The sequence below is a fragment of the Apium graveolens genome, unplaced genomic scaffold, assembly GCF_009905375.1.
Source record: "Apium graveolens cultivar Ventura unplaced genomic scaffold, ASM990537v1 ctg4543, whole genome shotgun sequence".
Lineage (NCBI taxonomy): Eukaryota > Viridiplantae > Streptophyta > Magnoliopsida > Apiales > Apiaceae > Apium > Apium graveolens.
The window spans coordinates 23,184-36,710 of record NW_027418590.1 but is presented as its reverse complement, the minus strand read 5'-3'; the positions used below and the strand labels follow the sequence as shown (position 1 = coordinate 36,710).

The 13,527-nt window shown below is 32.2% G+C and overlaps 1 protein-coding gene across 1 annotated transcript; it reads left to right on the top strand.

Annotated features, from left to right (window-relative positions):
• The first annotated feature begins 3,546 nt into the window (after positions 1-3,546).
• LOC141702032 (homeobox-leucine zipper protein PROTODERMAL FACTOR 2-like) lies at positions 3,547-7,332 on the top strand. The gene is made up of 10 exons (XM_074505737.1): positions 3,547-3,917; positions 4,110-4,227; positions 4,407-4,571; positions 4,796-5,320; positions 5,423-5,518; positions 5,612-5,815; positions 5,965-6,148; positions 6,254-6,525; positions 6,793-6,888; positions 6,982-7,332. Exons 1-10 carry the CDS (start codon positions 3,547-3,549, stop codon positions 7,330-7,332), a joined length of 2,382 nt encoding a protein of 793 aa, XP_074361838.1.
• Positions 7,333-13,527: the final 6,195 nt, after the last annotated feature.

Below are 13,527 nucleotides of genomic sequence, written 5' to 3'. Positions count from 1 at the left end.
TATGACATAATATGTCATTTTTTTCACTCCCATATGAATACGGTTTATACATAGTTCCACTCATATATATATAGAGTTTGTTCATGGGTTTCTATCTCTTTTTACCATTTTTACATAGGTTTAGGTGAAATGAGGTGGTAATTGTTATTGAGCATTACGTAAAAAAAGTGTTATGTTGTTTTATCATGTAAACTATATAATGCAACTCATCATAGTATGTGTTGTTTTATCATGTAAACTATATAACTGCAACTCATCATAGTGAGTGTGATAGTGTAAACGATGCAATAATTTCTAATTTCTAATGTTAGTTATATAGTGCATCCTGCAGGGGCTTGGTAAGTTTCCCGAACTTCTATTTATCTTATAAATGTTTAACAACCAAAATTATAAAGTCAACTGACTAAATGTGCAGTTACATAACCACAAACTTAATTCAAAGGATCACTAATTCACTATGTCAACATTCAACAATTTAAGAAAATTTTCTAATAGTTTACAAATGAAACCAACAAATAAGTTACAAAAATTACATCAAAAGTTTGGTGAAGAACCTTCTCCCCTCACAAATGAACCAACGAGTTACAAAGCTGAGTAAAGCATATGTTACAGATTCTTCCACTCCATCACTGATTAAACAAGAAATTAAAATTTTAAAACGATCAAATATTTTTAACATACAGTTCACTGAAATTTTTTAAAGAACAAGGTTGAGCAACATAAAAATAATTTTATGTCATTTTCTTACCGTGTAATAAACTGGAGGATCTATAAAAAAATAAAAAAATAAAAAAATAAGTTAAAAACATTGAAACAAAAAGTAGCAGTTTTAAGAAATTATCATGTGAATATTATAATTTATCAATAATACGGGTGTTATAGCAAAGTATCTACTTTTGAATTTTAAAAATGCAAAATACTTAAATGTCCAAGTAAAATGTCCAATAATAAGAAATAATTCTTCTCAGATTTTTAATATTACATCAAAATTAAAGTTGAGCTAGCCTTTTGAACTCCCTTTATTCTGGCTATGGTTGAATTTTTTGAACAAGAAATTAATAATAATATAATTATACTTTTGCATTTGTTAAATTTTTGTTTTGTAAGAGTAAAAAAGAGTGACACATTTTATTCCGAATTTTGTCTAAAAATTATTATAAGATATATATGTGTAAAAAATTAAGTTGGCATATAATATTAAAATCTAAAAAATAATTATTAAGCACAAGAAATCACAAGAAAATTTAAGATTCTCACTAAAAATTATATATATAACATATATGTAAAAATTTAAATTGGTATATAATATAAAATCTAAAGAATAATAGTTAGTCAAATGAAATAAATTATTAAAACAATAATTATAAATTATTGAGATTATTGAAGTTAAAATATTTACGTATTATTTTGTATGTATTATATTATTGAAGGATTCAAAATTTGGATGGTTAAATTTTTAAAAATTCCGCCGACTACGGCCTTTAGCCCTATAGATTTTATAGATTTTTTTTATCGTAGGTAACCTGCAGCCACTACTTTACGCATTAAGTGTTCACACAATAGCCTACAAACCACATGTTCACCCAATAACCCGCAAATCACGTTAACCAAAATAAATCGCATTTAAGCGACATGCGGGCTCAAGAGCCATAATCATAAATTTCATAAATTCTCCTCGGGTGGGAATCGAACCGGTGACCAAGAGGATAGTTATGCGCTATAGATTGTTTAGCTATAAGAAGTTCAGAGTCTTGAATAGGAGTAGTGTATTGGATAATTTGGTATTGTTTTTTTAAACTATTGTTTTTTAATTTTTCTTGATTTATTAATTATTTTGTTATATTATAATTTGAATTACTAAAATTAATTTTCGAGTTGTTTGGTTTTCTACAGAAGAGGTAAGTAAGAACGAAGTTGAATGCGATTAAAATTAAGTGAGATAATAATTCATATAGTTTGTAATTATATTATATACATGATTCAATTTTGTAATTAAATTATATTTTTTTAATTTATTTTGGAAGGTGTTAACTTACTTTTTAGGACCAAACAAACCATATTTCACATAGTATAGTATAGATAAAAATTGTATATCTGTCCACATAATTAGTCAAATGAAATCACAAATGAATTTAACGAGGGTGTATTTAATTAAGATTTTTAAGGATTTTCAAAGTCCATGCGTATTCAATTTAGATTTTGAAAAATCCTTCAAAATCAAGAGATATTTAATTTGGATTGTAAAAAATCCCATAAAATCTGATTATATTCAATTTAGAATTAAAAAAATCTTTCAAAATCTTAGGGTATTCAATTAATATTTCATTTTTAATCTTTTGAAATTTCGTCAAAATGCATAAGATTTTGAAAGATTTCTAAAGAATTTCATAAAATTATTATGAGTGTGCAATATTTTTTAATTAACTCCATCAAAATCCCCGAACATTTAAAACTAACGAAATCTTATAAAATTCATGGATTATTATCAATCTTTCAAATCTCAATTAAAAATACCCACTAAAATTCATATTTAATATTTAATACAGCTGTTTTCTTGCCTAACAGATATTAAATTTGTATATCTACTTAAATCTTTTTCTTTTCACGTTAATCCAAAATCGCATATACGAATCGGGCCCAACTTCTTTTCCTTTCCCTTCCACCACAGCTATATATATGGGGCCATAACTTGTTTTGTACTCACACATTTTGTAGCAGTTGTTAAGCACATCTTTCTTTGATCTTCTCAACCTACTAAACACTAGCTTCACCTTCCTATCGTTTTTTCTTCCATAAGTAATATATACTTATAATTGATATAATCTTTCTTTTACTATCTGGCACATTTAGATATGGATTTGAAAAACTTCATCTTCTGTTAGTGATTTTGAAGTTAATCATTTCCTACAACTCCACCATTCTTAGAAGGAATTTTGAATTTCTTTCAAGAAGAATTTCACTTTATACGGAAGGAAGCAATTAAGCTGACCAATGAAAATCCCTCCATAGTTTTTATTTTTACTTTTATGATGTTGAATATGATTTTGAAAAGAAATAGATGAAGTTGTCATTCTAAACAAAAAAAGTTCTTTTTCTTAGCCAGATTTACTTTTGTTGTTTGCTGTAATATTTATATTCTTATATGTGGTTAATTTATTATCAATTAATAAGTATAATTTTTAGTGAATTTCAAATCATATCATTTTTATGACAAATACCATGAATCGTGAATAATTTGAGTTACCGATTTATAATTATTTTACGATTTCGAAAAATCGGATAATTTATCGATAATCGGTCAAATATTTTTGAAAGATTTATGATCAATTTAACGATTTCTATAACCATGAAAAATATTGGTAAATGAATGTTTTGAAGATAAATTTTAACAAAAACTTTTTGTACACGCATAAGAATAAACTTGTTTCAATTATTTATTATTTGTTTATATATATAAATTTAATTTATATGTAAACCAAGATAATGTTATAATAGATCTATAATAGACAGATTCGCATGCATATGGCATGGCAAATGTACGCACACATGGAACTAACTTATCAACTTAATGTTGTGGATGCGCAGATTGAAATGGAGCATAACAGCTCGCAAACTGCACATCAGGAGGCAGGCCTTAAAGCTGTGGTTTCAGGCTCTTCGGCAGTAGGAAGCATTCAAAACGATGGAGCTGCTGCTGCTGCTATTGTTGTTGCTGGTGATACTAGTGGTGGTAGTGCTGCTTCCAGTGTTAGTGCTACTGCTAATGGTGGTGCTACTGGTGGTACTAGTGCTGCTGCTCCTACTGGTGGTGGTGGTGCTCTCGCTGCTGCTGGTTCTGATGTTGGCGCTGCTGCTGGCCCCTCTAAAAAAAGAAGGTCTCAATGCTATACTGAGCAGCAAATCAATGTACTGGAAACGTAAGATTCCTCTACAGATGAACATTATACTAATATTGTTCGTATTTTAATTTAGTTTGCATTTAAATATAATTGTTGGTGTATACCATATATATTAATAACGTGAGACATGGATATGTAGTAAATTTGGATAATATCTTCTTGTTAAATTTGGATAAATATGTTTTTCTTCCTTTTTTTTGTTGAATCTAGGTACTATAAGGAAGATACACACCCAAACCAGTTAAAAAGAAATGAAATTGCTCAGGCTTTAGGGATGGAACCTAATCAAATACGTTATTGGTTTCAGAACAAGCGCTCTCAAGTGAAGGTACTAATCTTTTCATCTTAATTTCAGTATCTACTTCTTTATCTTTACCAAGTTTCCAACTTTTTGTATCTTATTATTTATGATAACGAGCCTCCACCCCTCCTATAATCATTTTTTTTGTAAGTTACAAGTAATTAATAATTCAATTTTTATTTTATTAATATGTCAATTCTTTCTAGAATCAAAGCACACGAGAGAAAAACGAGACTTTCCAATCTGAGAACGACAATCTCCGAGCTCAGATTCAATACTTCACAGAAGTTCTAAGTAATAAAAATTGCCAGGAATGTGGTTGGGCAGAAGAAAATATACTGAGATCTGAAAATATCCGTTTAAGAGAAGAGGTATGATTACATTAACTTATTTTAATCTCGTCTATTAGCAATTCTAGTTCTAAGCTCATTAACTTGAGTTTGTGTTTTTATCGTTGAAGTATAATAATCTCAGTTTAGAACTTTAGATTAGTGTGCTAGCAATATTTTTCTTCTTCTTCTTCTTCTTCTTCTTCTTCTTCTTCTTCTTCTTCTTCTTCTTTTATTTTTTAATTACTTTTAAAATTTTCTTATAGGTAAGGCAACTCAAATCAACAGTTGCACGGAATATGGCAGGCGAGGATCTACAAAACCTTCCCATAGCATTTCAGGATTCACAAAACCCATCAACATCTCAGGATCCACCAAATTTTTCCATTGTAACCTCCCAAAACCCACAAGACCTTGCATTACATGTGCAGAGTCCACAAGACCTTCACATAGTGTCTGAGGCTGACAATGCAAGTACTAGTAACACAAGTTCAGGAGACAGGCTCAACACAGTCAATTTATTGACCTCAGATGAGTTTAGGCATTCTATTACTAAGCTTGTCATTTCAGCTGCAGACGAGCTGAAACAGATGGCAATGGCTATGCAACCACTGTGGATTTGTAGAGGTGCTGAAGGCGCAACTAGTATTCTAAATCAAAGCGAATATCTTGCAACATTTCCTAATTATAACTCTTGCCCCACAAGATTTGGCTATACATGTGAAGCTTCACGCCATATAGCTAGGATCTTACAGAGCCCCGCACAATTGCTCAACATTCTAATGAATGTGGTAAGTTTCATATTTCTCTGTTATTTACTTTTATCAGTTCTATTGTACATATATGATATTGAAGTAATGCTTGTCTAACTTATCTTGTTCTATCCCTGCTAGAATGAATGGGCACTCATGTTTTCTGCCATTGTCTCAAGAGCTTTGACATTAGGTGTACTAAATGATGGAGTAGACCATATCAAAGCTCTGCAAGTGGTAACTAACCCATAAACGCTTATGATCTAATTATTTATTAATTTTGGATTTGCTATATATATGAAAAATGAACTGAATGCATTTACATTTCAGGTTGATGCTGAATATCATATTCCTACACCACTGATTCCTAAGCGTGAGATCTGTTTTGCAAGATATTGTACACAGCATTCCGAGGGGGTATGGGCCGTCGTTGATGTTTCATTAGATAACATACTCCCTACTCTTGAAAACATAACCTGTCAGAAAAAGCCATCAGGCTGCGTGATTCAAGCAATGGATGATGGAACCTCAAAGGTGAATATATACAAAATTATATCTAATATGGATCAAATAAAAAATGATCATCCAAGTTATGATATGTATACAACTCAAGCTAGCAACATACTACTTAGCGATTTAATTTTTATGGCTAATGTAGTACTATTATTTTTATGATTATCTAGATTACTTGGATTGAGCATGTATACGTCGACTACAATGGTGTAAGCACCATGTACAAACCTCTAATACTTTCTGGTTTGGGATACGGAGCCAAGAGATGGGTTTCAATTCTAGAGAGACAAGGTCAACGTCTTGCCACTGCAATGTCATCCAATGTTCCATCAACTCGTGACTTCAACAATCTATGTAAGTAAATAAAATTAAGATTATGAGAGGAAATAATATTAAGTAGCTAGTATGATGGCAACTTCATAGTATCTTTCATGAAATTTTAGTTTTTTTTTTTAAAAGTGACGTCAAGCACTGAAGGAAAAAGAAGAATATTGAAAGTTGCAGAGAGAATGGCGAACAACTTCTTTTTTGGGATTACGGGTCCAAAGGGTGGCAGATGGACTAAATTGAATTGGAATTTCGGTGATGATGTTAGGTTGATGAGTACAAGGGTCATGGATGACCCAGGCATCCGAAATAGCACTTTGCTAAGTGTTTCTACCTCCTTTGTGCTCTCAAATTCACCAAAGATGGTGTTTGATTTCTTGCGTGATCACAGTTTTAGAAAGAAGGTAAATTCAGCTTTTAATTCATATCTTTTATATTTTGTATGGAAATTTTGGAAAAAAATACGCATTACAGAAGCTATTGTAATTATCTCAACTCTTGAGTTTAAAATTCTTTAGAAATATGATGCAGATTTACATGTATTTAAATAAAATGTTTGTCAGTTGTCATTAATCATGCATCTGTCTTGTTACATGTGGAAGACGACTATTAATTACCTTTTAATTTACTTAAAAAACACACTTTGAATTCATATATATGAATATCAACAGTGGGACGCTTATGCCAATGGGGATGATTATGAACCACTTTTCAACATTTCATATGGTGAGGGAGCTGGAAATCTTGTTTCCGTATATAAAGTTCCGGTAAGTATTTATGCCTTCATCTCTCTCCCTCGCTCCATTATTAGCACTAAAACAGAAAAAGAGTGACAATGACGGAAAATTAAAAAATTGTAGACGAGGAGGCAAGAGCATTTGCAAGTACTACAAGAAAGTTGGAGTGATGCAGTTGCATCACACATTGTGTTTTCCACCACCGAAACTGGGAGTATAGATGTGGTACTAGGTGGAGGAAATCCAAATAGTCTACCTCTTCTGCCATCAGGATTCACAATACTTCCGGGTGGACCTTCATTTGGTGAAGAAGGCACCAGCAAAACTCTCTTGACCGTGTCTTTTCAGTTAATGTTTAATAGATCTCCAGTGGTGAACATAACTCACGTAGATGCTGCTAAAGTAGTAAAATTCCTCAGATGCAGCTGCAAAAAAATCAAGCATGCATTGAATGCAGTTGATCCAAATGCCTGAATTTAAATATGGTATACACTTTGTTTACATGTACATTCTGTATCTGGCAGCATTAGTTTCTTTTAGAAACCCTATCAGATCAAGGATTTCATTTGCACTTGCAGGCTGCAGATGTTCTGAAGAAAGTATGCTCGACGTGGAAGAACTGAAGAATGCCCTACTAAATATGTAATTTTGTTAGAACATTTGTAGATACCCTTGGACCCTAGCTGTTACTCTTAATTTGCTATTGATTACCATTGGTGGAACATTGGAGTTCGACAAAATGTATACAAACACACAGTGCTATATCATTAAAGAGTTCGACAATATTATCAGTTTTTTTTTTCAGTTGAAACTTGTTTCTTCACCTATTTTTCGGATTTGAATTAAAATTATAATTTCGTGGAAGTGATTTTGACATCATAGTTTGGTTTAATTTTGGTTTATTTCATTTCAGACAAGCTGTTAAATTTTGCATAAACAACATTACTCGATTACTTTCACTTAGTTTGGGCAGTAACATGCTTCAGGGAAGCATTCCTCCCCAACTGTTTAATATGTCATCTTCACAGGATTTGAGCCTTTACAGCAACCACCTCAGCGGCCTGATTTCTGAGCAAATTGTTTGACTTTCTTCACAATTAAAGTTGTTTTATTTACTTGGATCAAAATCTGTTGACAGGGCCACTATCATCCAACATTATTTTAAAGATTTAAAAAATCTTGCATTTCTAGATCTTTCAGAGAACAAACATTTCAGGGAATAATGTAATACGTCAGTGCCACATCGAGGAGATTTGAGACTTCTATTCAGTTTACAAGGCAAAGTACCACTACAATGTGCACCAACAAATCATGATCTTTTGGGACTTACGATGGGCTAGTCATTACCCAAATTGGCTACATTCAGGACAGTAGGCTTCGACTTATTTCGGAATCAAAACTTGACCCGATTTTGGAAAAAGGTTCTAGATTTGACGGGTTGTCACAAATAATCCCGACTTTATTGGAAAATATCGTCTAATTCAACTCCCCAATTTGTCGCACAGTAAACAGTGTGTGTTCAAATATTAGTGCCTTTTCGGTCATCGGATTGCCTGCTTGTCATATCAAAGGCCAATAAAAAACAAATTCCATTAGGAATGATACCCTTCATATTTCTTCCAACTCTTGTTATCTTGTTAGCATTTCTTGCCTTGTTCTTTTATCAAAACCCAAAATCCACCCTGAAGTTTGTGCCTCTCTTTGTACTGCACTATGACCAATACCCCATATTTCATACTAAGATATACTACTAGCTACAAATGAGTTTTTCCTAAACAATTTGCCAATATGGTTCAGTTTACAAAGGAAGTACTGAATTATTGCAATAAAAATTTGCTGTAATAGTATTGAATATTGAAGCACATGGAGCTAATTTACAAGAGTTTCTTGGTAGAATGCAAAACAATGAGGAATATTCGCCACAAAAATCTCATTAAGATCATCACCGCTTGCTCTAGCATTGATTTTAAAGGCAATGGGAATTCAAGGCATTAGTGTTGGAGTTCATGACAAATGGGAATCTAGAGAACTGGTTAAGGGTTATAATATTTATCACTACATTTTCTTATGAAATGCCGAAACACATCTTCATTGATTAATATTTATGTGTTTTGACTAGGATGATAACGTAAACGCAATAGAAATTAGTGCACAGTATACACACCACATATATAAGTTAGACATTTTGAACTAAAGAAGCACACAACCTATTAAGTGCAGTATAACATTTGAAAGTTGAAACCAAAACCAAACTAAAAAACATTTGTTCGGTTTTAAATAGATTTCTATATTTTGGATAGTTTGTTTTCAATTTTAAAACCGATATACAAAAATTTAAGGGTAGCTAAGATTTTATATTTAGTTATGGCTATAGATGGAGATTTTTCATGATGAAAACTGGACGTGTCTGTGTGTGTAATTGTATATGAGAACTTGAGTACGCATGAAGGAATCCAGGAGCAGAAGAAGTGATGAGGGTTGAGTATTCAGATGAAACATAGGTGATAGGACAAGTACCTAGCGAGCCTTCAACTTCTGCAGTACAGAATTTGGCCAGTGCTCCAAATTCACTTCCAAATACCGTTACTAGTTATACAACTAAAACCAAAATGGCTACATCCTCATTGTCGCACATTAATGAACACACAAATGCAAAGCAAGTGAAATTAAACACACACATACACCCCCCCCCCCCCCCCCCGTCTTTGATTGTCATTTTAAGATTTTAAGAGGGTTCTAATAACACTTTGATTTAATATGCTAGTTATTCTCCCATGTCACTGTATTCTACTCCTAATCAAGTCCAGATCATAAGACATTCGACTGTCATTAGTTAAAATCTTTTCTGGTTTGGTCCTGGAAATGACAGAAATGTTGTTATATACTCACTCCGTCCGGCTAGATTATATATGTTTACTATTTACACGTATTTCGAGATTTTTATAAAGTATAGTTTCATAATGTTTTTAAAAAAAAAATTGAATAAAAGTTTAAACATAAAACTTTTATTCAAAAAATTTTATTTTTTTTAAAATACTTTTGGAGATATGCTTTAAAGAAGCATTGAAAAGCGTATCAAAAAGTCACGTATAGAATTCAATGGGACAGAGGGAGTAATGAAGTTGACACGCTTGACGCTTGCCGACTGAGGAGATATGATGAATATTATGAGTACTCTCGACCATTTCCATGTCTAATTATGATATTCAGTGAAGAAGCAAAGACCAACACATATTAAGAAAGAGTGCTGAGTATGTGAATTTGTGATGGACTCAGATAGACAGAGATTCCATGGTTGACAAAAGTTTAGGTCCGGTTTAATTTGTCTATAAACAAGTCTCTGGTACTTGTTAAACTTGGAGATTTCAATTTTAAAACTAAATTATAGTACTACACTGGCGGCAGACAGTGTAGTAATTAAAAAGTAAAAATAGCAAACTTGAATCTTTTGTTTGTGTTTAATTAACATAATAGATGCTACGTACGATTAATAATGAAGGTTAAGCCAATAGCAAATTGTCATTTACACTAACGTGTATAGTTACTGGGTATTTTCCAGTTGATTACATGCTTGAACTTAAGAATTGAATCTTTTAGAGGTAAATTTGACCATCTCCTGGTAATATCATACTTTACCTCTAAAAGGTAATGAAAGAATTGAAGTTCTTTCAGTGATTTGTTTAGCACATCTAATTCTGACATTTGATATGTCCTTCCATCTTCAAGAAATAGAATCAGATTTTCCTTGACTGTAATAACCCCCAAAATTTTGAACTTTTTGTAACCCTTGTGAATAGTGTTTTAGCTGAATGAGAAAACATTTCATGCCACACTATGTAGGGGTTCTGATATGGATATTCTGAGATTTTATTAGTACTTTATATGGGATATAAGTGTATGTAAAGATCGTCAGAATCCAAATCCGAACACTTTGATTTTTCCCGGAAAATCCAATAGATACGGAAAGAATTGAGTATAAGGTAACAGGATAAAAGGATTTAAATTAAAGGATTATAATAGAGGATCATAAAAAGGAATATAATGTATTGAGAAAGGTTAAGGGAACCTAAGTAATGAGATCCCGGGTATGATCCTTCAAACGATAAACGAAAACGAAAGTTAAGCGAACCGTATAACAGATCAGCGGTCATTAGGCAAACAATTAGGAAGTTAATCAAAGGGATTAGAGAGGATGATGTCACCCAACCAATGAGAAGAGGACAAGGAGGGGAGGATGACATCATGAGGATGACACAAGCATGACATGGGAAGGAAGGAGATGTGGTGGCTTTTTAACCACACAAAATCAAGGGCAACTAGGTAATTTACTAAAACAAACACAAAAATCAAACCAACCAAGCCAAGCAAATCATTTTTCATCAAAATCAAAAAGAAACCAAGGCATTGTTCTTCATGCTCTCGGCCAAAACAGAACCAGCACACTAAAACTGCTGTATCTCCTTCATTTCTCACTCAAATATTGTGTTCTATAGCTCATTGGAAAGGTATTGAGATGACCTACAACTCTTGTTACAAGTCTCGTCCAAATAATCATGGTAAGACCCTCATTTTTACAGTTCTTTAAATCGGACTTTTAGAAACTTCAAAGCCTAACTTTGTGTTCTTGATTTCTTTGGAAAGATCAAGCTTGTAGGAGGCTCTCTAAGGCTTCCTAGCAACTTAACACCTCCCAAGGAAGGTATAAACTTCAAACCCTAGCCTTTACTTTATTTGTTAGTAAGTTTAATGGTTGGTTTTGTGAAATGAGAAGCATGATTGTGATTATTAGTAGTTTGGTTTGATTTGGAAGTGTTTTGGTAATTGAAGCTTGATTATAGTTCATAGGTCTTGCATTGTGGTTGTTTGAGTTGAAAACCTTGGAGATTATGGACTGATGTGGTATGGTTTCGGTGAAGTTTTGTTGTATTGATGGTTATGAGTTGGTTGGTGGTTAATTGGAGTAGTTTAAACATTGGTAATCGCGTAAACTATAGCCGTCATAATGTCCGATTTACTTTAGACTGCTTTTGTTCATAACATTTGGACCCGAGAAATCCCTGCTATATTATGACTATTGCCATGTTTAGATAGTTTATGTTACGAGCTTCGTTTTGATATGTAGTTCGTTTGATTCCGATGTACGGTTTAGGAGAAACGACCGTTTCAAGTAACGGCGTTTCGCGAACGAATCATTTCCCCTCGCCTTACTTTGAAACATAGGTTAAAGACCAAAAAGGGTTAATTAATGTATGAAACAATATGGTAAGAGTGTTAGGCAGTTGGTAAGACACTCGCGAAGGAATCGCTTTAAAACTCGTAATGGTTAATTTATTAAAAATGGTGGAGCCGAGGGTACTCGAGTGACTTAAGAGAATCAATAAGCGCAAAACAAGCGTTAGAGTCTAAGTTAGTAAAGTATAGATTTACAAGTGACTTTGGTTTAATTCCAACTTACTTATTGTTTATAGGTTACCAGACTCGTCCCGAGCCTTTTATCACCCCAAGTCGCTCAGGCAAGTTTTCTACCAGTTATAACTGTTGTACTGTGTTGTGATGTATATAGGTATTTGCATTATCTTGCGATAGATGCATGTTGGTTAATTAGCAAATGTTGCAATATATTGAAGCATGCTGCTATGGTATATATATATGCATGTCTGTTTCGTATTCTTTCCATATATAATTGTTGATTCAGTTGATAATACCTATGCTAGAGGATAGCGGTAATTTGCATATACCCTTAGTATAGGGACCCAAAGGTGAAAATATTTTCTAAAACCGGGAGTCGAGGATCCCGAGTAGATTTTGTATATATGAATATAAATATATATATATATATACTTATATATATATATATATGGTCATAGTTTTCAAAACTATTAATCGAATAAGGTTTATTCGATAACTTTAACTTTATTTTATTATTGAATATTATTTCGAATATTATTCGAAGGCGTATGACTCCTTTATATTAAATGAATATTATTTTGAATATTCATTCGAGGACTTATGACTCCTTTTATTTTATTATCTGAATATTATTTGAATATTCATTCGAGGGATTATGACTCAGTTTATATTATTTAATGAATATTTTTGAATATTCATTTGAGGATCTATGACTCCGATTATTTGCTGAGATATATTCTTTATTTTATTAAAGAATAAGGTGTCAATAATCAAACTTATTTTCGATTATTCAAATAAAGATAGTACTTTCATATAAGTATATCTTTGGTTATTTAATACTCATTTCAAGTATAAGTTTTAATACTTCTACTTCAATTATTTTATAAAGATTATTCTTTATGGGAATATTATTTAAATAATAATATTCAGACATTTTCTAAATATTCTGGGGACTGATTTACTTCATTAAATCAGCTTCACTCCAAACATTCTTAAAAATGTTTTGCGAGTCTTCAAAATGATTTTTAAAAGTTAGAGCGGATCCCAAAACTCATTTTTTTTATATATTTAAGATCCTCCTTTCGAAGGGGATTTAAATACTCGCTCAAAACCTGAGGGATCCGGCTCTGTGGTGTGTTTTATATTCGCAACAAGGTTGCTGTTTTGATAAATGAATTGATTACTTACCCAACACTCGGGAAGTAAAATTTTTGGAACAAGTTAATCCATTAACAGGCATCGCCTGGGAAATATCGGTGA